This window comes from Pongo pygmaeus, chromosome X, assembly GCF_028885625.2.
Source record: "Pongo pygmaeus isolate AG05252 chromosome X, NHGRI_mPonPyg2-v2.0_pri, whole genome shotgun sequence".
NCBI classification, from domain to species: domain Eukaryota; kingdom Metazoa; phylum Chordata; class Mammalia; order Primates; family Hominidae; genus Pongo; species Pongo pygmaeus.
In genome coordinates, this window is record NC_072396.2 from 25,018,629 (window position 1) to 25,044,679 (window position 26,051).

Consider the following 26,051-nt stretch of genomic DNA (forward strand, 5'->3'; position numbering starts at 1 on the left):
AGCAGTGTGAGCCTGAGCAAATCACTTAATCCCACTACACTGCAGTGTCCTTATCTACAAAATAGAAATGCTAGTGGCTAATCATAGGATGGTTGCATTGATGAGATTGACAACGTATGATATAGTGCATAACACATGGTAGGTGCTTGGTAGATGTTGGTTATGAATTTACTATGAGAAGTTAGTGACACAGCATTTCCTGGATGAAGTCAGCTTTCTGCTAAGAATAAAAGCTGGGTAGGGAGCCCTTAACCTTGAATGTTAATTATCTTCAAGTTTATTGGCTGAAGGTCTCAGCTGTACAAAACTGATCATTTTCCAAGAAACATAGCACTTTCAGCTCTTTTGTGCTTTGAGAGTAACTTGCTTTGGATTCCCTTTCATCACTGTGATGGCTAACTAAACGATTTGCCTCAGTTAACCTCAAATATGAGTACAGTGTGACCATTAGCTATTCCTGCTTCCATGACAACAGGGCATCCTGTAACTCACCAATTTACCCTTAGGACTAGATTCTAAACTCCCTTCTGGAATTAGGTTGATATGGATGCATGGCGGCTTTGGCTGCATAGTGCTTGTTACTCACATGCTCTAGCTGGTCACAGCTTTATTTGTGACATCTGTTCTGAACACATCATGTCTCTTCTTTTCCACTCTCTGGCCTGACACACCATATTGACTGTTACTGCCACTGTATTGTCTTCCTACCTCCCTTTTGGCTCTTCTCATGATTTTAAGGATTGAATACCCTTAACCAAATATATAGAATGAAGTTGGCCTGTAAGAGGGATTTACCATTACCTGCAAATGTTATCTTGAACCCAAGAATTTTATTTGCTATGTTAAGTTTGTAACTAAACTTACTGGGTGTTTTAATTTTCAGTTGCAATCTGAGGTTTTTTTTGTGTGTGTGTATGTGACACAGGCTGTCACTCTGTCACCTAGGCTGGAGTGCAGTGGTGCAATCTTGGCTCCCTGCAGCCTCGACCTCCCGGGCTCAAGCGATCCTTGCATCTCAGCCTCCGAGTACCTGGGACTATAGGTGCACACCGCCACATCCGGCTAATTTGTATATTTTTTGTAGAGACGGGGTTTCACCATATGGCCCAGGCTGGTCTCGAACTCCTGAGCTCAAGTGATTCTCCCGCCCCGGCCTCCCACTGGGATTACAGGTGTGAGCCACCTCGCCCAGCCACGAAATTTTTTGTTGTTGTTGAGACAAAGTCTCACTCTGTCGCCCAGGCTGGAGTGCAGTCGCACGATCTCGGCTCACTGCAACCTCCACCTCCCAGGTTCAAGCGATTCTCATGCCTCGGCCTCCCAAGTAGCTGGGACTACAGGCACATGCCACCATACCTGGCTAATTTTTAGTAGAGATGGGGTTTCGCCATGTTGCCCAGGCTGGTCTCAAACATCTGAGCTCAAGTGATCCTCCCACCTTGGCTTCCCACTGGGATTACAGGTGTGAGCCACCATGCCCAGCCAGGAAATATTTATTGAATACCTACAATGTACCAGGTATTTTGCTAATGGACTCTTCAATCTTTTGAGGAATCATGATACAGGACACAGAACTCATAGAACTCAGTGACTGAGGCAGTGGCAGAGGGCATTGCCCAAGCACAGGGCACAACTTCTGGGCCCACAGAGAAATCCATTCACAGCTTGCTTTGGCTTTGTTATACAGAGCAGCAGTTTTCTCACTAGTCTGTGTAGATATATGTTTCAAAAGAGCAAACAAACAGGATTTCTAAAGAGAGAGGATCAAGGGACTACTACCTTAATTAAGAACTCTATCCCAATCACCTTGGTACCCCCTTTTCCTATCAGAAGAACAAAAATCATTACATGAAGGGTACCACGGCTGTCAGACCCCATTAGGAAGCTCTGCATATAGTAGCATATTTTGTATGAGATTTTTGTATTTTTTTAAAGAATAGAATAGTTCTAGTTATAGGAAGATTTTTTTTATTTATTTTTATTTTTATTTTATTTTATTATTATTATACTTTAAGTTTTAGGGTACATGTGCACAATGTGCAGGTTAGTTACATATGTATACATGTGCCATGCTGGTGTGCTGCACCCATTAACTCATTATTTAGCATTAGGTATATCTCCTAAAGCTATCCCTCCCCCCTCCCCCCACCCCATAACAGTCCCCACAGTGTGATGTTCCCCTTCCTGTGTCCATGTGTTCTCATTGTTCAATTCCCACCTCTGAGTGAGAATATGCGGTGTTTGGTTTTTTGTTCTTGCGATAGTTTACTGAGAATGTTATAGGAAGATTTTTATTAGTTACTTTGCTGTATTTGCTTTATTTTTCCCTTTCCATCCATCCCTATTCCTCTCTCTCTCTCTCTCATACACATGCTTTATGCTTTTTTGCTGAACCATTTGGGAATAAATTGCAGACATCATGCCTCTTTACCCCTAGATACTTAAGTATGTATGTCCTCAGCTTAAGGGTATTCTCCTAATAACCATGATACAGTTATTACCCTTGGGGAATTTATCATTGATATAAAAATAAAATGGAACATCTAAATTTCCCTTAATGGGGCCAGGCGCTGTGGCTCACGCCTGTAATCCCAGCACTTTGAGAGGCTCAGGCTGGTGGATCACCTGAGGTCAGGAGTTCGAGACCAGCCTGGCCAACATGGTGAAACCCTGTGTCTATTAAAAATACAAAAATTAGCCGGGCGTGGTGGCACACATCTGTAATCCCAGCTACTTGGGAGGCTGAAGTAAGAGAATCTCTTGAACCTGGGAGGCAGAGGTTGCAGTGAGCTGGGATCATGCCTCTGCACTCCAGCCTGGGCGACAGAGCAAGACTCCATCTCAAAAAAGTAAAACAAAAAAATAAAAATAAATTTCTTGTAATGGCTGCCAGTTCCTATATTGGACAGCTCTGAGGTCTAGAACACTCTCAGAAGGCACTGTAGCAGAGGAGGGTGCTGAGCATAGTGCAGCAGAGCCCGGGGTGGGGGACAGGGGACTCCCACCTCAGCAATGCAGTAGACCAGTAGCGGGCAGGAGTGACAGGAAGGCTGGCTGGGTGCAAACAGGAGAATGAACTAAAACTCTGCAGACAGAAGGGCCACCCTCTGTTCTGACCTCTAGAACATTAACAGCAGGCAGTTATCCCTATCGGCAAGGTAAAGGACAAAAGAGGGTTTTCTTTAAAGACACTGATGGAACTATTTCAGGAGAATCAGGGAAGCTGGTGTGGTGTTAGCACCCACTGAAAAGCCCCAATGTAATATCAGGAATTCAGGGAGCTCTCTCTGCCAAGAGCCCCGCAGGGCTCCCAGTCTTTAGCCTGCTTCCTTCCCAAACCTGACTGAACAACCAAAGATCACCACACGTCTGAGGGAAGCCTACAGCGAGAAAGAGACTAACAAAGACAGAAAGATGGACATTAACCCCCAAAAGAGACAAAATGTGACTGGCCATAAAAGAGTGCTTTAAAATATAATTTAGCAATAAATCATCTACAACCCCCCATTAACATCCTAGGGAAGATCGCATTTTCCAAAGATGGCCATGAGGATACTTTTCTACAGTGTGACCTTGGCACCCCTCTGTCAGGAGCAGGAGTCGAAATTTCCTTCTGGAGTCTGGGCAGGCCCTGGCTACTTAGCCTAATTGATTGTGGCAGACTAGGCCAGCTGTGTGACTTCTGATCCCGGGTCATAAAAGGCCATGCGGCTGCTGTCTTTTCACTGAAGTGGTGGAAGGATCCAACTAGCCTGAAGCTGCCATGATGTGAGGGAGCCCAGGAAGAGGCCACCCCAAGCTGCTCAGATGGGCAATCCTAGTTGTGAAGTTATCTGTCCCAAGCATCAGACTTAGGAGTGAAGGGGCCCTCAGATGCTTCCAGACCCAAGATCTAGTCACCCTGCAGCCTTCGGGTTTTCCCAGCTGAAGCCCAGGTAAGCCATCCCTTCTGCGTCCTGTCTAAATTCCTGACTCACAGCATCTGTGGGTATCATAATATGGACTTTGGACTGAAAGAAGTCATGTAATATCTGGATGTTTTGGGGCGCTGAATTTGATAGGTAATAAAGTGTGCGTGAAATCGCCAGTATTTGGCTCTTTGTCTCTGAAGTTCTGACTCACTCTTTTTGTTTTTGTTTTTTTGAAATGGAGTTTCACTCTGTCACCTGGGCTGGAGTGCAGTGGCACAATCACAGCTCACTGCAGCCTCGACCTCCCGGCTCAAGCGATCCTCCTGCCTCAGTCTCCCAAGTAGCTAGAAGTCACGCACCACCATGCCCAGCTGATTTTTTATTTTTTTGTGGATACTGGGTCTCCCTATGTTGCCCGGGCTGGTCTTGAACTCCTGGACTCAAGCAGTCGTCTTGCCTCAGCCTCCCAAAGTGCTGGGATTACAGGCATAACTGGCTTACTGTTATTAATAACCAAAACGTGGTCTGGCCTAGAGTGGAGGCAGCCCCAAGTTTGGCAGATTCCAAATCTGCAACCTATTTTGATCTCTTCTTAAATTCAGAAATAAATTTTCTTGAACAAAGGAAAACTCTTAAGCTCTTAAGGCAGTGAGAAACTGCTCATGAAACAAAACAAACATTTTAAAAGTAGAAACTAAGGTTTTAAAAAAGTGATTCTTTGAAGGACATTCACAATCATTTGGTAGGTCTCCATTCACATGTCAGATTGTTTCTTCTGAAGGACTATTCAATTAATCATTGTTTAACCCTAGTAAATCCAAAAATTAATGACTTATTCTAAAATTCAGTGTTTTCAACAGATTGAAATCTTTTAACTACAACTAGAGAAAAGAAGTTGAAGAGCTCACCTGCACACATGGACATAAACATGGGGACAACAGACACTGCAAACTACTAGACGGGGGGGAAGTGGGTGCGGGTTGAAAAACTAACTATTGGGTACTGTGCACACTGCCTAGGTGCAACATACACATGGAACAAACCTGCACATGTACCCCCTGTATCTGAAATAAAAGTTGAAAATTTTTTTAAAAAAGAGCTTAAAATAATATGTTCTCAGTTATATTTTACCAATTTAAACATGGCTAATGGGAAAAATACATTGCCAACTCAGACATTCAGTTGGTAATATTAATCAAAAGCATTTAGTTGATGATATTAATAAAAATTATCAGAATGAGCTGGATCATTCTGTTGGGGTTTTTTGGTGCCTTGCGAGTAATTTTTCCATGTATTGCTCTTTATCTCATTATTGCCACTCCCAAACCACCCCCCAACCCCCACCAACTACTAAAGCTGAACAATGGACAAAGAAAGCCTTCAAGTAATCCAGACAGAGGAGACTCTACATTTTAGGAGGCATGGTCTCTGTTGATTGAAGACAGTACAAAATATGTCCTTAGCGTCTGCTTTAATTAAAAGGTACTTACTATCAATCACTTGAACCCAGGACGCAGAGGTGGCAGTGAGCCAAGATTGTGCCATTGCACTCCAGCCTGGGCAACAAGAGCAAAACTCCATCTCAAAAAAAGACACTTATTATCAGGTGACTTGATTAACTGAAGAAATAATTATTTTTTCTGCCGCCTGTAAATTAGTCGAAAAGAGGATTAAAGCCAAGCCAGGGTTATCAGCCACTATGGAAACCAGGTATAAAGAAATATGTCTGTGAGCTCCTGCTCTCAGGCGGCCAGCTAAACGCTCTTGGCTACCTCCTGGTCCCACCATAGGGAAGGCTCCCTGCATTAAATTGGAAGTCATTTGTATTTCTGTGTCTATTCACCCTAGGTCTTGGTGAATGTGAAGCTATATGGAACCTTTCTAGACAAAGCGAATCATACCTTTTGCAAATATAGTAATTGTCTCCAGCTTCCCAATAAAAGGACAAAGTATAAAAAACAAACAGAGGCCAGGCGCAGTGGCTCACGCCTGTAATCCTAGAACTTTGGGAAGCTGAGGCAAGCGGATCACCTGAGGTCAGGAGTTCGAGACCAACTTGGCCAACATGGTGAAACCCCGTCTCTACTAAAAATACAAAAATTAGCTGGGTGTGGTGGTGCATGCCTGTAATCCCAGCTACTCGGGAGGCTGAGGCAGGAGAATCGCTTGAACTCAGGAGGTGGAGGTTGCCACCACTTGGTGAGCCAAGATTGCGCCACTGCACTCCAGCCTGGGCAGCAGAGAGAGACTCTGTCTCAAAAACAAACAAACAAACCAGAAACAGAAGAGAATGAAAGGATCATCAAACTTAGGAGAAAAACAGAAGAAATGCACATGAGTGTATTTGAGTCTAATGACCTGTTTGCATCCACTAAGTCAGAATTTTCCAAGCCCCCTCACCTGCTCCCTTTGTCATCTTTGAACTGATACCAGGGAAAAACTTAATTGGTAAATTTGAATAAGATGAAGTATATTGAGAAATGCAGAATAAAAATAGAAAGTCAAAATTAAGGAATGTAGAGAAGCCAAGTAAGTAGGGAAAAAATGAAGTCAAATAATTGGAAAGCAGAACTGGAAAATACACAATATACCAGAAGACTTATCAAAACAGAACCCTCTGGCGAGGACATTCATTTAAAACCAAAATGTTTTTCTTGGTAAGTTTATTATTTAAAAAAAAAATGGTTGTTAGAACCTTTTCATTTAAACCGAGTATCTGGCGTTAATACATAGGAAAGATACTTTCAATGTATGTGAAGAAAGCACAGAAAGATTATAAAAATCAGGCATTTCATACTTATTTTTAGGCTAATTAACTAAAAAAGACTTATCCTCCTATTTAAGCTGATATATAATTAAGGTGTCTGAGTACAAAGAATTTGTCCCTAAATCTAATGTAGAATGTAAGAGACAAAACCTGAAATTTTTCAACTACTCTTTTTAAAAAATACAAACTTCTGGACTGAGTGTGGTGGCTCATGCCTGTAATCCCAGCACTTTGGGAGGCCGAGGCGGGCAGGTCACTTAAGGTCAGGAGTTGGAGACCAGCCTGTCGAACATGGTGAAACCTCGTCTCTACTAAAAATACAAAAATTAGCTGGGTGTGGTGATGGGCACCTGTAATCCCAGCTACTCAGGAGGCCGAGGCAGGAGAATCGTTTGAACCCAGGAAGCGTAGGTTGCAGTGAGCTGAGATCACACCACTGCACTTCAGCCTGGGCAACACAGCGAGACTCTGTCTCAAAAAAAAAAAAAAAAAGAAATCAACAACAAACAAAGAAAAAAACAAACTTCTGAAAGCATTATCTATTATTTGAAAAAATCATTGAGAAGCTACCATAGGTGAGGCACTATAATATGTGCTATGGGGGATACAGAGACAGATAAAAGTTTCTTTCCACATGAGTTCTATAACAGGCTGATAATCCAAGGAAGCTTGAAGAAAATGCTTCCTGAAATTTGGTTCTCTTAGACCATGCCTAGTAGTTGAGTTTTAACTATTGCAGAATCATCAGATGAGCCCAGGGAATGGGTTCTCAGGGCTGACCAAGCAGTAACTGACGATTCGATTGTGTATCCCATGGCCTCAGACTATTGTGTTTGAGCATCATCAGCATCATTAGTGATTGCTATTTAATTAGCTCCTCTTCTAAGTTTTAAGAATATGTGACTGTTAAATATTGTGGTTTATTAAATTTTTATTTATAGAGATGGGGGGGGGGTCTTGCTACATTGCCCAGGCTGGTCTCGAACTCCTGGCCTCATGTGATCTTCCCATCTCAGCCTCCCAAGTAGCTAGGATTACAGGCGTGAGCCACTGCCTCTGGTTTAAATGTTAAGCACATGTTAACCCTCACCAAATCTCTGTGAAGTAGATACTGCTCTTATTTTATAGGTGGTTACAATGAAGTTTAGAAGTGTAAAGAAACTTACTCCTGCTCATGAAGCTTGTGAATGCTCTACTCAAGATTCAAACCCCAATCGAACTTCAGCACCTGACCTTTGTCATCACCACCCCACAGGACCATAGGCTTTTCTCTGAATCCTGAACTCAAAAAACTCTGAAAATTGAACTTCTTCTTCATATATTTGCTGCCAAAACTCATTTTGTGGCAAAACCAGACCTGAACTGACTTGATTCCATAGTCTTTATCCTACTTACTGGAAATGTTCACGTATTTCACTGCAGCTATGTTGTGGCTCTCTAATACTCTGTATTGTACAATGTATGGTATAGACTCCTTTTTACCTTCCTAAAATTGGAAAACCTTTAAATTCTGAAACCATCTAGATCTGCAACTTTTAGAGAAGAGATGAGAACCTGACTATGGTCACCTCACACCTGCCAGCCAGCTCTCACTGCTCACAACATGCTCGTATCCTGTGGCTCCTAACAGGCTGCCAACTTGGAAATTTAAACATGTATACTTTCATTACCCTCAAAAACTCATAATTGTGAAAAAATTATTAGTTCATATTGATACTCCGAGTTTCAGTTTAACACCAGAATTCTTCTACTTCTTCCCTATTCCAGAACTTCCTTTTTCCTGTTAAAGAAAAAAAAAAAACTGGCTAGGCATGGTGGCTCATGCCTGTAGTCCCAACACTTTGGGAGGCCAAGGCAGGCGGATCACCTGAGGTCAGGAGTTCAAGACCAGCCTGGCCAACATGGTGAAACCCTGTCTGTACTAAAAATACAAAAATTAGCCGGGCATGGCGGCGGATGCCTCTAATCCCAACTACTCCGGAGGCTGAGGCAGGGAGAATTGCTTGAACTCGGGAGGTGGAGGTTGAGTGACAGAGCGAGACCCCGTCTCAAAAAAAAGAAAAAGAAAAGAAAAAACAATTATCTGATTCTTGTTAAAGATGGTAGGGAAGGCTTTATTCAAGAGGGACCACTACAGTGGGAGTTTGGCAGTAGTGGGGAGAGATCAGGTTGACATCCTAATGCAACAAGGACAAGTGGAAATTTATAGCCAAGGAGCAGGGTGTGGGTCAATGGGTGGAAAGTTACTAAGAGGAAAAATCCAGGTTGGAGGGGATTCTTGTTGAAGTCAGGCCAGGGTGATAAGATATCGAGGGTAGGGGGATCAGACACCAAGCATAGGGGATTTTCACTAAAATGACTCAGCAGGATTTTTGCTGAGACTGGACTAAGCAGGTCAAGATAGAACCCAAAGTTGAGGCCTAGTCAGAAAGAGGACTCAGAGCCGGGCACGGTGGCTCATGCCTGTAATCCCAGCACTTTGGGAGGCTGAGACAGGAGGATTGCTTGAGCCCAGGAGTTCGAGACCAGCCTGGGCAATATGGCAAAACCCCCTCTTTACTAAAAATACAAAAATTAGCCAGGTGTCCCAGCTACCTGGGAGGCTGAGGTGGCAGGATCACTTGAGCCCAGGAGGTTGAGGCTGTAGTAAACCGTGATTGTGCCACTGCACTGCAGCCTGGGTGACAGAGTGAGACCCTGTCTCCAAAAAGAAACAAACCCGGAAGAACCTGTTTCAAGTTTGGTCAAAGGAGAGAGTCTTTGTCATCCCACAGTGAGAACATCAATGTTTATTTTGTGATTTAAAGATAATTTCCTTTCTGTTTAGCCAGGATGCAAAGTATTTTTCCTGGCATGTGAAAAGCTAGACTTACATTTTAACTTAGATAATAGGGAATTCATTTTATAATGAGATTCACTATGATAAATATCAGCAATTCTAGTGCATTTAAAATTAAAATTATATTCATCCAGAACCTTTCAGGAATAATATACAGATGCTCCTTGACTTACAGTGGGGTTACATCCTGATGAATCCATCATAAGTCAAAAATATTGTAACTCAAAAATGCACTTGGCCAGGCACAGTGGCTCATGCCTGTAATGCCAGCACTTTGGGAGGTCAAGGTGGGTGGATCACTTGAGGTCAGGAGTTCGAGACCAGCCTGGCCAACATGATGAAACCCTACCTCTACTGAAAACACAAAAATTAGCCAAGCATTGTGACGGGCGCCTGTAATCCCAGCTACTCGGGAGGCTGAGGCACGAGAATCGCTTGAACCTGGGGGGTGGAGGTTGCAGTGAGTGGAGATCATGCCACTGCACTCCAGCCTGGGTGACAGAGTGAGATTCTGTCTCAAAACAAAAAAGCACTTAATAATTAGATAAACCCATCATAAAGTCAGAAGATTAAACAATCAAAAAATCATAAGTTGAACTGTTTTAAGTTGGGGACTGTCTCTATATTGTTTGAAGCAAAATGACCAGAGCCGGCTGGGCGCGGTGGCTCATGCCTGTAATCCCAGCACTTTGGGAGGCCGAGGCGGGTGGATCACGAGGTCAGGAGATGGAGACCATCCTGGCTAACACAGTGAAACCCCGTCTCTACTAAAAATACAAAAAATTAGCCAGGCGTGGTGGTGGGTGCCTGTAGTCCCAGCTACTTGGGAGGCCGAGGCAGGAGAATCGCTTGAACCCAGGAGGCGGAGGTTGCAGTGAGTCGAGATCATGCCATTGCACTCCAGCCTGGGAGACAGAGCAACACTCCGTCTAAAAAAAAAAAAAAAAAAAGACCAGAGTTATTTTAAATGTTAATTGCCTAAGGCCAAATGAATGTGTATAGAATAGGTGTTGGAAGGTCATTGTGGGGGCATTACACCCCTTCTCCTCTTACTTGAAGTGGGTATTTGGGGATTAAGGTACTTATCACAGTGAAAGTATGAAGGAGAAAAGTGAATCATCAGTTAGTTAAAAGATTTACCAAAGGCCTTCAATATACTCACTTAGGATGAGGAAAATGAGGGATGGATTATTTCAGACTTTCATCTTTTATTGTAACTTTTTTGAGAATGGAGAAGGGGGTTGGGGATGAGTGGGGAAGAAAGGTTCTTCCTAGAGTAGGTTACTTTCTATTGTAGGTTCTTTTTTTCAAGTTTTATTTGGTAGGGAGAGCAAATGAATAAACCAGAATATGACTGGAAGTGTTAGAAAATTGGATTTACTTCTGAATCTCTGACTTGCTGCCTTCATGACGTACAGAAGAATAAGGAGAGTTTGGAAGAGAAAATTGTTAAATGGCTCTGCTCGTCTCTCTCTGGGCCTGGCCATGATGTTGCCCATTTCTGTGCAGCCTGCAGGGAATATGGAGCAGCAAAGAGGCCTAGGCAGGGCGAGGGAGATGGGATGGACCCCTCAATACCACGGAGACCGGAAGGACCAGTGTTTGTCCAACACTTGCTCCATGTCAGCCTCCATGCACAGTATCACATTTAGTCCTTACACAAACTAATTTTATCCCCATTTTACAGATTAAGGCAGCTGAGACTCAGAAGTGAAGAAGCTTACCAAAGGTTTCACAACCTGCAAATGGAGGAGTTTGGGCTGGAGAACATTTCTGTCTCTAAATCTCATGCCTTTTCTATCAGGCCCTCCACCCCCAGCCACCATGGAGTTTCCAGCAGGGCTAGGGGTTGCAGGCCAGGCTGATGCTAGAACTCTTCCTGCCACATGACAGCAGGAGAAAGAGCTCAGGTTTCCTCTTTTAAGTGGCCAGGTATGTCTCCTCTCATGGCGTCTTGTTTATGTAAATTTTATGCACAGCCAGCTCAGGGAAGCCTCCAGAAGGCACTGACCTCCTTCCTTATGGTCAACCCACATCTTACCCTCTCCGATGTGGCACGGTAGATCACTCTGCCTCTGAGTACACCCAGGAGATAGTTTCTTTGGCACATGCCAACCCTGTGTCTCAGTCAGAGCCTCTCCTCTGGAATCACAGGGTCTCTGGGGTCTGTGGCTACTTCCCAGAGGGGCAGAGCTATGGTCCCTGAAGAAACACACTGGAGGAAAATCTTAGGAAACAGTTGGCACACACAGTAGGTGAATATTTGTGAAATGAATGGATCCGTTGCCTCCTGGAAAGCCCTATGAATGGGAGTGGATTTACACGTTCTGTTACCTTTGTACTTGGCAGTTTTCCCATGGTGTTTATTTGAAAACAAGTTCAGATTATATCCCAGGTCACTTTTATATTGCCGCTGGTAACACTAGGAATGTTTTTGTGTTAAGAAAAAAAAACTACTTTCAAAGTTGCCTCTTGTAATGAATGTTCTTTTTCTCTCCTAATTAACTTATTTTCTTGAACTTGCTATTTCAAAGGATAAAAATTCAACTAGAGACTGCAGGATTATTTAATTTTCTCTTTCCAACCAGTAGTAACCGTGCTACCATGGGAGCACTTTATTTCTCCATCTGTTTGACTATAAAATCATGGAACATTTTTCATGTCTTAATAGGGAGAGATAATGCATGTGAGAAAACTTCATATATGTTTCTACGAAAGGAACTTCCTGTGCGGCTGGCTAACACAATGAGAGAAGTTAATCTTCTGCCGGATAATTTACTTAACCGCCCTTCAGTGGGATTGGTTCAGAGTTGGTAAGTAAACAATGTGGCTTAAAATGGATCTTCCCACAATGCTGTGAACATTTGGCAGCGAGACCATTCTGTGTAAAAGTGCATATACTGCCCGTCTAGGAATGAGTCATTTGGGATAGCTGGGTTTTCCATGCAATTAAAAGTTGTTTTGTTTTGTTTTCTTTTTGAGCTGTTCGTTTTAAAATTGTTTTAATGAAAATGCTTGTAAATTATACTAGACACTTTCTTGAGTTTTTCTTGTGTGTGGTGGGATTGCAGTTCTTCTGACAGGATATTTGCTGCTTTTATCAAGTCTTAACCTTACTCCTTTCGTTTTCCTTGTAAAGACATTCCTTGAAGTCAGTACTTCTTGTAGAACAAATTAAGTCATTTAAAGGGGAACCTCAGATTGGAAAAATATCAGTTCCCTGCTTTGCTTCATTTGCTCCATGAAAAGTAGGAAAAATTTTGACAGAGTATAATGTAAACTTAAATCAGTTATAGCTCTGATGCTTAAAGCATATGTCATTTAACTGAAGAAGTTGAATTTGTGACACAAAGTCCTGGGCCACCCATGCTTCTGACTGAGTGGCTAGACATTGAGTTTCCATGCCCCTTTTCTCAGATTTGATAATTTGCTAGAATAGCTCAGAGAACTCAGGAAGATACTTTACCTATGTTTATAGGTTTATTAGAAAGGGTACAATTCAGGAACAGCCACATGGGAGAGATGCATAGGGCAAGGTATGGGGGGCCACATGGAGCTTCCATGCCCACTCTGGGCACACCACCCTCCCAGTACCCCCATATGTTCACCAACCTGGGGACTCTCTGATGGTCGTTCAAGGGTTTTGATAGAGCTCAATCTCCAGCCCTCTCCCCTCCCCAGAGGTTGAGGGTTGAGCTGAAAGTTGCAGTCCTCCAATCACTTGGCCTTTCTGGTGACCAGCCCCGTCCTGAGGCTATCTAGAGGTCCCATCCTAAGTCACCACATTAGCATAAACTCAGATGTGGTCAAAGACAGCTCTTTATGGATAGCAGAAGACACTCCTATCATTCAGGAAGTTCCAAGGGTTTGGGGAGCTCTGTGCCAGGAAGCAGGGACAAAGACCAAATGTACTTAAATGTATTATATTATTCCGGCAAAGTATAGGCTTGAACAAATTGCTATGTCAACTCTATTGTTTGGTTTTTGTCTTTTAACTGTTCCTTTTCCATATCCATTCCAAACAAATGCATGCCATTTCTTCCTTCTTGTTTCTTAAACATTCTATTTTGAAATACTTTCCTACTTAACAGAAGGGTTGCAAAACTGGTAGAAAGAATTCCAGTATACCTTCACGTAGATTCACTAATTGTTAACATTGTTAACATTTGGCAACATTCTACCATTGTCATTCATATTCTCTCTCTCTGTCTCACTCTCTGCATACACACACACACGTGCACGCACACATACATATATCTATGTCTATATATGGTACACACACCTATATATGGTACACATACACGATGTCTACATCATGCCCCTTTGCCCTAAATACTTTAGCATGTATTTCATTGGAACAGGTCTTAGAAAACCACAATGTGATCATCAAATTTGGGAAATTTAACATTGATACAGTAATGTCTTCTAATATGTAGAACTTGTTCTCACTTTACTACTAATTGTCCTGATACTACCCCCACCTTTTTTTTTTTTTTTTTCCCGCAATTTCTCCTCCTGATTTAGGAATCCACTTCAGGATCATGCATTGTGTTTCACTGCCATTTTTTCCTTTTAAAAGCGAATCTTATGCATAATGGGCTGTGAACCCCACCACCATCCCCTTGGTCACAGTGTGTCCTCCTTGCTCTCTTGACTGTCAGGCTGGGAACCTCAAAATAATCTTTTTTTTTTTTTTGAGACAGAGTCTCTCTCTGTTGCCGAGGCTGGAGTGCAGTGGCGGGATCTCGGCTCACTGAGAGCTCTGCCTCCTGGGTTCACGCCATTCTCCTGTCTCAGCCTCCCAAGTAGCTGGGACTATAGGCGCCCGCCACCATGCCTTGCTAATTTTTGTATTTTTAGTAAAGACGGGGTTTCACCGTGTTAGCCAGGTTGGTCTCGATCTCCTGACCTTGTGATCTGCCTGCCTTGGCCTCTCAAAGTGCTGGGATTACAGGTGTGAGCCACCGTACCCGGCCCAGAATAATCTTTGGCTCCCTTCTATTTATGACTTTCTCCAACTGTCTCCTTTGGAAAGGACAGGATGCCTACCTAGCTTGCTTGCGTGTGGCAGGGCGGAGGGCATCACTGGGGCTGGCTGGCTTTGACCTCTTGGTGTTTTGACTCAATGATTTTAACAATATCTAATCCATAGCCTTATGTGCCCAAAGACTTTTATTTATTTATTTTATTTATTTTTTTTGAGATGGAGTCTTGCTCAGTCGCCCAGGCTGGAATGCAGTGGCACAGCCTCAGCTCACTGCACCTTCTGCCTCCTGGGTTCAAGCGATTCTCCTGCCTCAGCCTCCCAAGTAGCTAGGACTACAGGCATGTGCCACCACGCCCAGCTAATTTTTTGTATTTTTAGTAGAGATGGGGTTTCCCCATGTTGGCCAGGCTGGTCTCGAACTCCTGGCCTCAATTGATCCACTCGCCTCAGCCTCCCAAAGTGCTGGGATTACAGGCGTGAGCTAACACTCCCAGCCCCCAGAGACTTTTAAAAAGTATGTCCAGCGATGAACATTCATTAGTATCAAATGCATTGTCCAAAGTTCACATGAGGCTGATGAATCAAGTGGCATTCTCATTGGAGTCTTTATATGTGTAACAGTCATTTTTAGTTACTAGAGTGTCCTCATCCTCTATCCAAAGGTGTAGATAATAGGATTAGTGGCAATTAATAGTTAGAAATAATTAGAATAAAGGGATAATTCTTTCAGGACATGTTAAAACCCCAAATAGAGATCACATATCTCCAATTGGAATATCTGAATCCCCACCAGATCCAACAGATCCTGGCTGGATATAGCTGCTGCACTAATGGGCCTCTCTGGATCTCATTTTTCTGTGTTCTCCAGATCTTAATGTTGGACGGACTGTTTCTTATACTGGTCCTGATTGAGATATGGAGCTATTCTTAATCCAGAAGCTGTTTCTGAGGGTTTAATTGGCCTTCTTTCTCCCCCATTAAGTATCGATGAAATTAATTTAACTCAGAAGGACCCTTCTTCACTTCTAGTTTCTAAGTTCTTGGCAGGCACTTCAGTGTCACACATGTGTTTCTTAAAATGTATAAGTACATTTTTGGTAATCAAACTGTAGACTTGGTGTATAAGTTAGGATATGTCTGTTTGTAAGTAGAGAAAATGCAACCGAACCTGGCTCATGTCACTAGAAGGTCCAGCCGTAGGGTGAGCTTTTGGTGTTGGTTTGATTCAGAGATTCATGAAGCTATCGAGGCCCTGCTTTCGATGGTGCTGGCTTCATTTTCAGACTGGATTCCCCCCTGGTGGCAGAATAGCTGCAGCAGTTCCAGGCTTCCAATCCACACAGCACTGCACAAAAGCAGAGCAGGTTGGTTTCTCTGCCAAAGTCCTCTAGCGAGTCTTTTCTGTCATTTTACTGGCCTGAATTGAGACAGTATGTCCATTCCTGAGCCATTCCCTGTGTTCAGGGGAATGCACACAGTGATAGGCTTAGACCTAAACTATTGGGCTAATGAATGATTAGTGACAAGAGAAATAGAATTGCCCAGAGAAAAATGGGACCACCCAGGATCTTTGGAGGCACTGGCTTCCCTGATGCACTTGAGCCACATGGGGGATGGGGATGGGATGGAGACCTGAGTGAAATTTTGGAGTGTTCTTAGGAAGAGGGAGAGGAGGGGTGGATGCTGGGCAGGCAACTAACATAGTAACTCTTCTTTTTCTTTTTTTTTTTTTCCTTTTAGGTATATGCAGAGTTTTCTTGAACTTTTAGAATATGAAAATAAGAGCCCTGAGGATCCACAGGTCTTGGATAAGTAAGTATGGTACCACTTACCTGAAAGTAAAAATATCTAGGTAAGAAAGATTTTGGTAAATGTAATTCAAGTCATTAAGACTCAAGGAGTACGATGTGGACAAAAGCGTTCATTTTCTTAATGAGTAATGACTCAACATTGAGTTTTTTTTTTAATTCGAGTTAAGAATGTAACACAATACAAAAGTAATAATGACACTTTGAGTTTTGCTTTTATGATCTACTACTTAATACCTTTACCCAAGATGAACTGGGCACTCACTATAAATACTGCAGTAAATGTTCCATCTAGTGGTAGTTTTAAGAATGCAGTGGCCTTTATATATACATGAATTTATCTACTCAATCCTTTACAATTAAAAAAAAATTTCAATAGGATATTACATTTGAGCTCAAAAACTGTAGTGGTTTTATTTTGGAGAGGCATAAAAGAGTATGTTTTTTTATATAGCAACCTGAATTCTATTGCTCCCTTTATGCACAGACTGGCAGATTATCACGCTGATGAGATATTTCTGTTTTTCATTTTTATTTATCCCAGGAACACTGACTGTAGCTGTGAGTATGTTTTCCCCTCCAAGAGAAATTAAATATCCCTTTCACATTAATTTCTTCCTGTTTCGTGTATATGTAAGTGGATGCATATGGTAGGCCTGTTGTGCTGAGAAATTTCTAAGTATAAACTAGTCCACATAGTTGTGAGACTGAACACCTGACTTAATAGATGTTCCATAAGAAGAACTAGGGAAACACCATGTTATACAAGCAACCTTAGGAGGTATTTAACCCAGTCCTCTCAATCCACAGATAAGGAAACTGAGGTCAGAGATGTGAAGTGACTTGCCCAAGATTGTGACCGTTCATAGCAAAGCTGGACCTATAAGTTACGTTTACGTTTGAGCCATGAGTAGCTAGTTCTAGTCTAGTTGTAAACTAAAGTTCAAAGGAAAAACAAAAGCCCTCACCTATTTTATACTTTGTTGGGTGTTTTGTCTGATGGATCTGTGAAGTGTGGAAGGCAGGGAAGCATTGGGTTAGAGCCCCAGATGTAGCGTTTTCCTTGATATAAGCCACTGCTGTCATTTAAGCGATTATTAAATGAATTCAATCCAGGAGCTTTGTTTTCTCAAAAGTCATTAGCTGGTAACTGTTTGGCAGAAATCCTACAACCTAGGGCTGACCACTGTAGCTCCAAATTTTAGAACAGATTTGTAGAAGTATAGTTGGTCCTTTGTACTGGCAGGTTCCACATCCTTGGATTCAACCAGCCACAGATCGAAAAGATATTCAGGAAAAAAAAAAAGCAATAAAAAATAACAATGCAACAATAAGAAATAATACAAATTTTTAAAATACAGTCTATCAACTGTTTACATAGCATTTACATTGTATCAGGTATTATAACTAGTCTAGAGATTATTTAAAGTATCTGAGAGGGTGTGAGTAGGCTGTATGCACTATTTTAGATAAGGGACTTGAGCATCTGAGGATTTGGGTATCTGCAGGGATCCTGGAACCAGTCCCCTGCGGATACTGAGAGACGACTATACACGATGTTAAATTTCTGCTGTGTTTTTCCCGAAGTCCCGTCTCAGTTTCTGGAACAGGTTATCCGATGTGATTTATGGCCACGAGCCTGCTTTGCAAACTGTCAGTGCTGAATCCAGTGTGTGCTTGACCATCGCAATAATAGCTGAGCTCTCACTCCGTGAGTTTTGTAGCTTGCCTAGGTTCATGTGGTTAGTTACGATAGTGGGCATTTGAGAAGGCTGATGTTCTTGGTGAAGGAAGGAGTGAAAGGTGAGCGAGTGTCATGGTAGCAGCCTTTTCTGTTTACCGAGGTTGTATGGGATCACCAGCAGGGAAATCATTTTAGTAAAGCAAAAGTAGCTTAGAGGACAAGCTTGTTGATCATTTATGATAGAGTTTAGAAGAGCCCAGAAGATTGGAGGAGAATTCTGAGCATTGAGCCGTTGAGGTAAGTCTCCCCACTTCAGATAAGTTGAGGAACTTCTCTCCTATAATGAATCGTTTCACTTTAGTAATATTTAACTTACAAATACATTGCAACGAGTATTACATAAAGGACAAATTGTCTATTATAAAATTTTTTGTGAGTGATGATGGCCTAATTTCAGAGTTTTACATCTTTATTGTCATTGTACGTATGTATTTGTTACAGAAATATTTCATCAAATATTTCATCAAATATTTCAGAAAAATAAGACTATTGAGATAAGTAAAAAGATAGTCGCCCCAAATTTCTACTACCAGGTGACAACCACTATTACTATTTTCCTTTCTTCCATGCTTTTCCCTAGGCATGCATATATTTATATGTGTAAAATATTTTTACAAACATAACAAGTGTCAACATTATAGATCTACACCATTAATAGTTTCATAATATTCATGTTAATAGTCCATCTTCAGATAGTTCATGCGATTTGATCTTCTATCACTGGATTTTAGACTGGTTTGTAGTTTTCATGGTACTATAAACAATGCTTTAAAGAACAGCTTTTAAATACATCTGTTGGCCGGGCATGGTGGCTCACACCTGTAATCCCAGCACTTTGGGGGGCCAAGGCGGGCGAATCACCTGAGGCCAGGAGTTCGAGACCAGCCTGGGCAACATGGTGAAACCCTGTCTGTACTAAAAATATGAAAATTAGCCAGGCACGGTGGTGGGCACCTGTAATCCTGGGTACTTGGGAGGCTGCAGGAGAATTGCCTGAACCCGGGAGGCAGAGGTTGCAGTGAGTCAAGATTGTGCCACTGCACTCTAGCCTGGGCAACAGAGCAAGACTCTGTCTCATAAATAAATAAATAAACAAGCAAACAGCTGTTCACCTTGTCCGGTTTTTTTCCTAGGATCAATTCCTCCAAGTGGAATTATCTTCTTTGGACTTTTGCTGTATGTTGCTAATTGTCCTGAGAAGTGCCTCAGTTAAGCCCCAAACTCTAGCTGATGCTGATACATGGAGAATAAGTATCACATTGTTTTAATTTGCTTTTCTTATTTGTAAGGGTGACGTTATTGGCATTTGTGCTTCTTCTTTGGTAAATTTTGCATTGATAGCAGATCCTTTGCCTAGTTTTCTGATGGGGTGCTAGTTTTTCGGGTTTTTTCCACTTCATTTATTAATGTGTGTCCCTATAGGATTGCTAAAATTCTACATAGTCATATCATTTATTTCTTCACATTATTTGTTTCTACCTTTGGTATTAAGCTTAGAACAGCCCTCCTTATCCCAAGATTATGTACTTATTCACCTGATTTTTCTGTTATCATTTCTGTGATTTCACCCTTTTACATTTTTAATCCAGTATTTGGTTTTAAGTCTTGAAATTAGGATGTGACTTAAATTGTTAGCCCGCTGTTCCAGTTAACTTGATTATTAGTTTGATTGTTTACCTACTGATTTGCAATGTCACTTTCTTAATATGCTTGATTTTTATATATACGTACTCACTCATGGGCCTGGTCCTAAACTTTTTATTTAGTTCCATTGACTGACTTATCTTATACCATTCTTAATGTATTTTCCCGTATGCATATTTACAATCAGATGCCAGATACTTGAATAGTTTAATTGCCTGTGTTCTGTCTGCATTTCATCACTGTATTTTAACTGCTGCGAGATATTTATTTCCAAATTTTACTCTTAAACTGTATGAGACACTTTAGGAGGCTGAGGCGGGCGGATCACGAGGTCAGAAGTTCAAGACCAGCCTGGCCAATATGGTGAAATCCCGTCTCTACTAAAAATACAAAAATTAGCCAGGTGTGGTGGCGTACACCTGTGGTCTCAGCTACTCGGGAGGCTGAGGCAGAAGAATTGCTTGAACCCGAGAGGTGGAGTTTGCAGTGAGCCGAGATCGCACCACTGCACTCCAGCCTGGGTGACAGAGTGAGACTCCGTCAAAAAAACAAACAAACAAAACCCAAAAAACAGTGTGACATTATTTCTTTATTCATGGAAGCTATTGCTTTGAGATTCCTTTAATCAGTCCTTGGAGATTTTGTGGGGATTGTCCTCATGTTCTCAGAAGAAGTACTGATATGTTCTGCAATTCTTTATTCAACTTTTATAGAACCTGTATTATATGTAATCACTTATCCAAAAAGTCAGTGGATTCCTAAAAGGGTATTTGAGCATTTTTTTTCTGTACTAGAACCTTTTACTTTTTGCACCTCTGAAAGAAGGGTTTCTGTAGAAATAAAGTTTCAAGCAAAAACTTGGCTCATACTTTAGTTTCTTGTAGGTGGTTTCTTGTTCTGTGTAGTAAGAATAATGTCTCTATTTATAAAAATACCAGCAGACAACTAGTCTGGGGACAGAGCTGGGAAGTCTGTGTATCAGCCCGAGATTTAAGACTGACCACGTTTTGTTTCCCTCTCACACAGCTTTCTACAAGTTCTGATTAAAGTCAGAAATAGACACAATGATGTGGTTCCTACAATGGCACAAGGAGTGATTGAATACAAGGAGAAGTTTGGGTTTGATCCTTTCATTAGCACTAACATCCAATATTTTCTGGATCGGTTTTATACCAACCGCATCTCTTTCCGCATGCTTATTAATCAGCACAGTAAGTTGGGGTTTGTTGATCCAGTTTTGAAAAGGTAACCATAGTGATTTCTCCCAAATGTTTTCCTGTTGTTAATTTACTGACCTGCATTTTTGGTTGTAGAAATTTCATTTCTAGTTTAGTTTTTCCTAAGTGAATCCTAGCCATTAAAAAGCTATTAATTTGTATTCTTTGTTAAAAGAAATGTTTGAAAGGCTTTTATTAGGCTCACATTAGAGACAGGACCACTGCCTACCTTTTAAGTCTCTGCTGATACAGTCCTGATGGGGATGAGGGACCGCCTTTAATGGCAGCTGGGCCTTCATCTCTGAATACTTTTATGTATCTCAGATTGTATTATTTTCTTTATCCAGGATATTATGTGTTTTCCTTTTTAATTTTAAAAACATTGGCACTGGGAATATTGAATTGGATGTTGGTGATAGGAGCCATCAGTTCTTTATTTCACAGTGATCAGTGAAGTCAGATTAAGCCAGACTGTCAGTCCATAATCCCGTATTGAGAGTTTTAGTCTGCTCTTGAGGGTACTAAGCAGATATGAAAAAAAGAACTAAAATTCCCTCCACACAAAAAACTTTTTGGCTCATCTTCAGCACAGTCTCTTTGGCTGATTTTATAATCCTTAAGGAAAAGCATCCACGTGTCTAGAGCATAATTCACCCTGTTTGCTGCATCACAAAGTGGACAAACTGTCTTTATTTTACTAATTTGATTTATTTGGATAACTGAATGTTATAGAACTATTAAATGTGGCCTTATATTAAATGTGTATCTTCAAAATGGAAATGTATGACAATTTATAGGAATAAAAGAGCCTAAATACTATTCAACTAAACTACTTAGATAACTCCAGTTGCTTTCTGATCTAAATACACATGTACACATATATACGTGCATGTTTTTAGATCATTAGTTAAGCCTACACACCTCTGTTTTTCTTCCCCTTCATCAGTTCGAACTTTATTAATTGGCCTAATGCCTATATTTATCATTTTTCATAGTTTAAAATCTCCCCTATTTTATTTAGGCATCCTTCTTTTGTTAGTCGCAATTTTTGCTTGATTTAAAAATAAGAGCACCTATAAATATTTGGATGCAGATTGCTTTTTTCTTTGGGGCTTCTTTTGGCTTTTATTCAGAAACAAAATTTTGCAAATCTTGTATACTGTGAGATTATCTGAGTGTATTTTTAAAAATACTTGAACAAGTATTGTTTGTGTACACAACATTGAAACATAATCTCCATGGGGGAGGTATCTGAAATGCTGCCAGCGAAGACACTTTGCAGGCTTGTCCAAATGGAATAGACCACATGTTCTAAATATTTAATGAAAGTTGGAGTAAGTGTCTGGAGTAGTACTAAGAAGGTGGGTATACTTGACTAAGGATGAAAGTAAGTTTCTTCATCCATGTCACATTGGGAGAGGAAGAACGGGTTGGGCACCTGGCACGTGTCACTGCTTTAGAACCTGCTGACTGCAACTGACAGACCTTAAACCACATCCTCCTCCTTCATTGACCAATAAGAGTTGTTCACCCATCAATTGTGTGTATTCCATTGCTCTAAGTTGCTGTGGATGCTAAAATGATTTTTACAAATAAGAGATCCTTTCTAAACATAAGCCCCTATATTTCCCTGCGTGACCACACCAGCCTGCTGTGTTTTAATCCCCTCCTTCTCCTTTTGTGTTCGTCTAGCACTTCTTTTTGGGGGTGACACTAATCCTGTTCATCCTAAACACATAGGAAGTATCGATCCCACCTGTAACGTGGCGGATGTGGTGAAAGGTAAGGAGACCGTTGTAATGGTATCGATTGTAGTTCAAATTGGATTGTGGTTTATTGGAGGCAGCTTGGCTATAGGGTTATTTTGCAGTGCAGTCTGCTGATTCATCAGGTCACTCTGGGCCCAAGCCACTTGATCCAGATGAAATGTTCTTTCTAGGCAGTTCAGGAAAGATGCATAATTGGTAATGCTCAAAATGTGAGTTTCTACTTTATTGATTAGAGTTTCATTTATAGTTCTGTCTCAAAGAGTAAACATTTAAGTAAGATTCTGATTGCCACTGTTATCTGAAAATTTCAGAGGATCCAAATTCTTATCATAAAATTAGGTTGAATTCACATGTCTATAAAATTTAAACATATTTCTGTTGTTCACATCTGGCTTTAGAATTTATGTGGCATGTAAGCTTCATGGGTTCATTGAACACTAAGCTAGACATTGTTCCAGTATCCTCTGGGAAGAACCAAGCCCTATATCCGTAAGTCCCTGGTACCCAGGCACTTTGAATTTGAACAGCAGTTTCCTCATTATTTATTCATTTAAGATCAATGCTATCTCCAAGAAACCTTCCTGGTTGTGAGCGATCCACCAGGTACCTCTTCAGTTTTCTTCAGTGTTATGGTTACTTTGTGCAACCTCAGATCCCCAAATTGTCCCTTTCTGCAGACTATATCTCCTGTGTTGGCCCTTATCTCCCTTCTCTAAACACTCACCTCACAAGTTTCATGGCCGCAATTCTCTCTGATCTTCATCAAGGATCTTCGTTGCTCTTCAGCAGCCACAGCAAAGGAAAACCTCTGCAATTTGTTTACCCTGGGCATTCCTAAACCCAGGGAGGAGAACCAGACCTGTTGGTTTTAGCTTAGCCTAGGATTGTCAGGCTGCCCTGGCCTCAGCCTAGGATTGTCAAGCTGCCCTGGCCTCTGTTGAGTCACAACACATTTACTCATGTTATTTCAGTTATAAGGTGAATCAGCCCAGCCTCAGCTCTAGGAATCTTGTTGGTTGCTGTCTCACAAGATAACTTTGTGGTTGATCAGAACCTCCAAAGGCCTCCAGGGGCAAGGAGGAAAGGGTCAGTCTTATCATAGCTTACATGTTCATTAGGCCCTAGCTCAGTGCCTTTTATGAAACAGAAAACTTGGTTCAGACAGTTGATTACCCCTTTGAGAAAAAGGCACAATTTAGAAAGCAAAAGTGCATTGTGTTATATGGTATGTGTGCATTTTCTCTTGAACTGTAACCAATTTGAGGTCAGGGTTTGTGTCTTAAATTTGTTTTATAACTTGCATAGAACCAACTGTAGTGCTTGTGTAGGTGATTAATAAATATTCCTTGGTTTGATGCATTTTAAATCTTTTGAGAATATACTTTTAAAAACAATTTTATTGAGATACAATCTCATATGATAAACTTCACCCATTTAAAATGCTCAATTCAGTGGTTTTTAGTGTATTCACAGAGTTGTGCAACCATCACCACAATCCAATTGTAGAACATTTTCTTTTTTTCTTTCTTTTTTTTTTTTTCTTTGAGACAGAGTCTCGCTCTGTCGCCCAGGCTGGAGTGCAGTGGTGCGATCTCAGCTCACTGCAAGCTCCGTCCTTCGGGTTCAAGTGATTCTCCTGCCTCAGCCTCCTGAGTAGCTGGGACTACAGGCGCACGCCACCACGCCCGGCTAATTTTTGTATTTTTAGTAGAGACGGGGTTTCACCGTGTTGGCCAGGATGGTCTCAAACTCCTGACCTTGTGATCCACCTGTCTTGGCCTCCCAAAGTGCTGGGATTACAGACGTGAGCTACCACGCCTGGCCTGTAGAACATTTTCATCACCCCACAAAGAAACCCTGGACCTATTAGCAGTCACTCCCTTCTACCCTTCTCTCTAGCCCTAGACAACCACTAATCTACTTTCTGACTCTGTATAGATTTTCCTATTATAAACATTTCATATAAACAAAACAATACAATATGTGGTCTTTGGTAACTGGCTTCTTTCACTCAGCATAACATTTTCAAGGGTCATTGATGTCATAGCGTCTTTCGGTACTTTATTCCTTTTTATGGCTGAAAAATAGTCCATTGTATGAATATAACACATTTTATTTTTCTCTTCATGTTAGCTGGGTGATCTTAGACTTGGTTAAGTAAACTCTTTGGGGCTCAGATTCTTCTTCTGTAAAATGATGCTCTTGGTAATTCACCTGTATTGTAGAGTTAAATGAGTTCATATTTGTAGAACCCCTAAAGCAATGCTAGTACACAGTAAAGGCTGTAGACAGGTTTACTAGCAGCAGACAGTCCTTGGGTGTCAGACATGTCATTTGGCTTCCCATGTATGCCATTGATTATATAATAGGTTGGTGCCTTTATTTTGTTTCTGGCATAAATTATAAAATATTTTTAAAAGTCATTTCAGGCTTTTATAAGACAATTGGAAATTTGAACACTGGATATTTGACATTAAAAATATGTTAACTTTTTAGGTGTGATATTGGTATCTGGTCGTGTTTTTATAAAGGAGTGCTAGCTTTGAGAGAGGTATTTAAAAATATTTACACATGATATGAAATGATGTGAGATTTGCTTCAAAATTATACACAGGGAGGGGAGTGAAAAGGACTGGGCATTTGTTGAAAATTCTTGAGGCTGTTGATGGGCACATGGGTTCATTATACTATGCTCTGTACTTGGGTATGTGTTTGGAATTCTTCACGGTAAATGTATTAGTCTGTTCTCATGTTGCTATAAAGAACTACCTGAAACTGGGTAATTTATGAAGAAAAGAGGTTTGATTGACTCACAGTTCTGCAGGCTGTACAGGAGGCATGGCTGGGGAGGCTTCAGGAAACTTAACAATCATGGCAGAAGGGTGAAGGGGAAGTAAGCACGTCTTCACTTGATGGCAGGAGAGAGAGAGCGAAGGGGAACGTGCTACAGACTTTTAAACAACCAGATCTCGTGGGAACTCACTATCATGAGAACAGCAAGGGGGAAATCTGCCCCCATGATCCAATCACCTCCCACAAGGCCCCACCACCAACACTCAGGATCACTATTCAACATGAGATTTGGGTGAGGGTGCAGAGCCAAACCGTATCAATGAAGTTTTAAAAACACTTGTTTTCATCATCTTATTGTTTCTCCACAAATAAAGTCTTTCACTAATTTTTAGGGAGCTTTTAACCAAGAACCAATACAACTAGATAAGTAACAGGGAGTTTTATGAAACTGTTACCACTTCTATAGAACAGAGCGATTAAGTGGTGCTAAAGTGAGTCAGAGGTGTCAGAGTGTGAGGAGGAATCGACTGTGACTTGACTCTTAATGTGAACAGAATCTATCGTTTTATGGC

General features: G+C 41.3%; 1 protein-coding gene across 2 annotated transcripts in view; it reads left to right on the forward strand.

Moving 5' to 3' along the window:
* Positions 1–26,051, forward strand: part of PDK3 (pyruvate dehydrogenase kinase 3) — an 86,227-nt gene that overhangs the window by 18,399 nt on the left and 41,777 nt on the right. For both annotated transcript variants that reach the window (XR_008497176.2, XM_054472668.1), the window contains exons 2-5: positions 12,189–12,330; positions 16,245–16,316; positions 20,727–20,911; positions 22,610–22,699. Coding sequence is in view for 1 of the 2 variants with exons in the window: in XM_054472668.1 (XP_054328643.1) it covers positions 12,189–12,330; positions 16,245–16,316; positions 20,727–20,911; positions 22,610–22,699 (489 nt within the window). In the remaining variant the exon portion in view is untranslated. The remainder of the gene's footprint in view (positions 1–12,188; positions 12,331–16,244; positions 16,317–20,726; positions 20,912–22,609; positions 22,700–26,051) is intronic.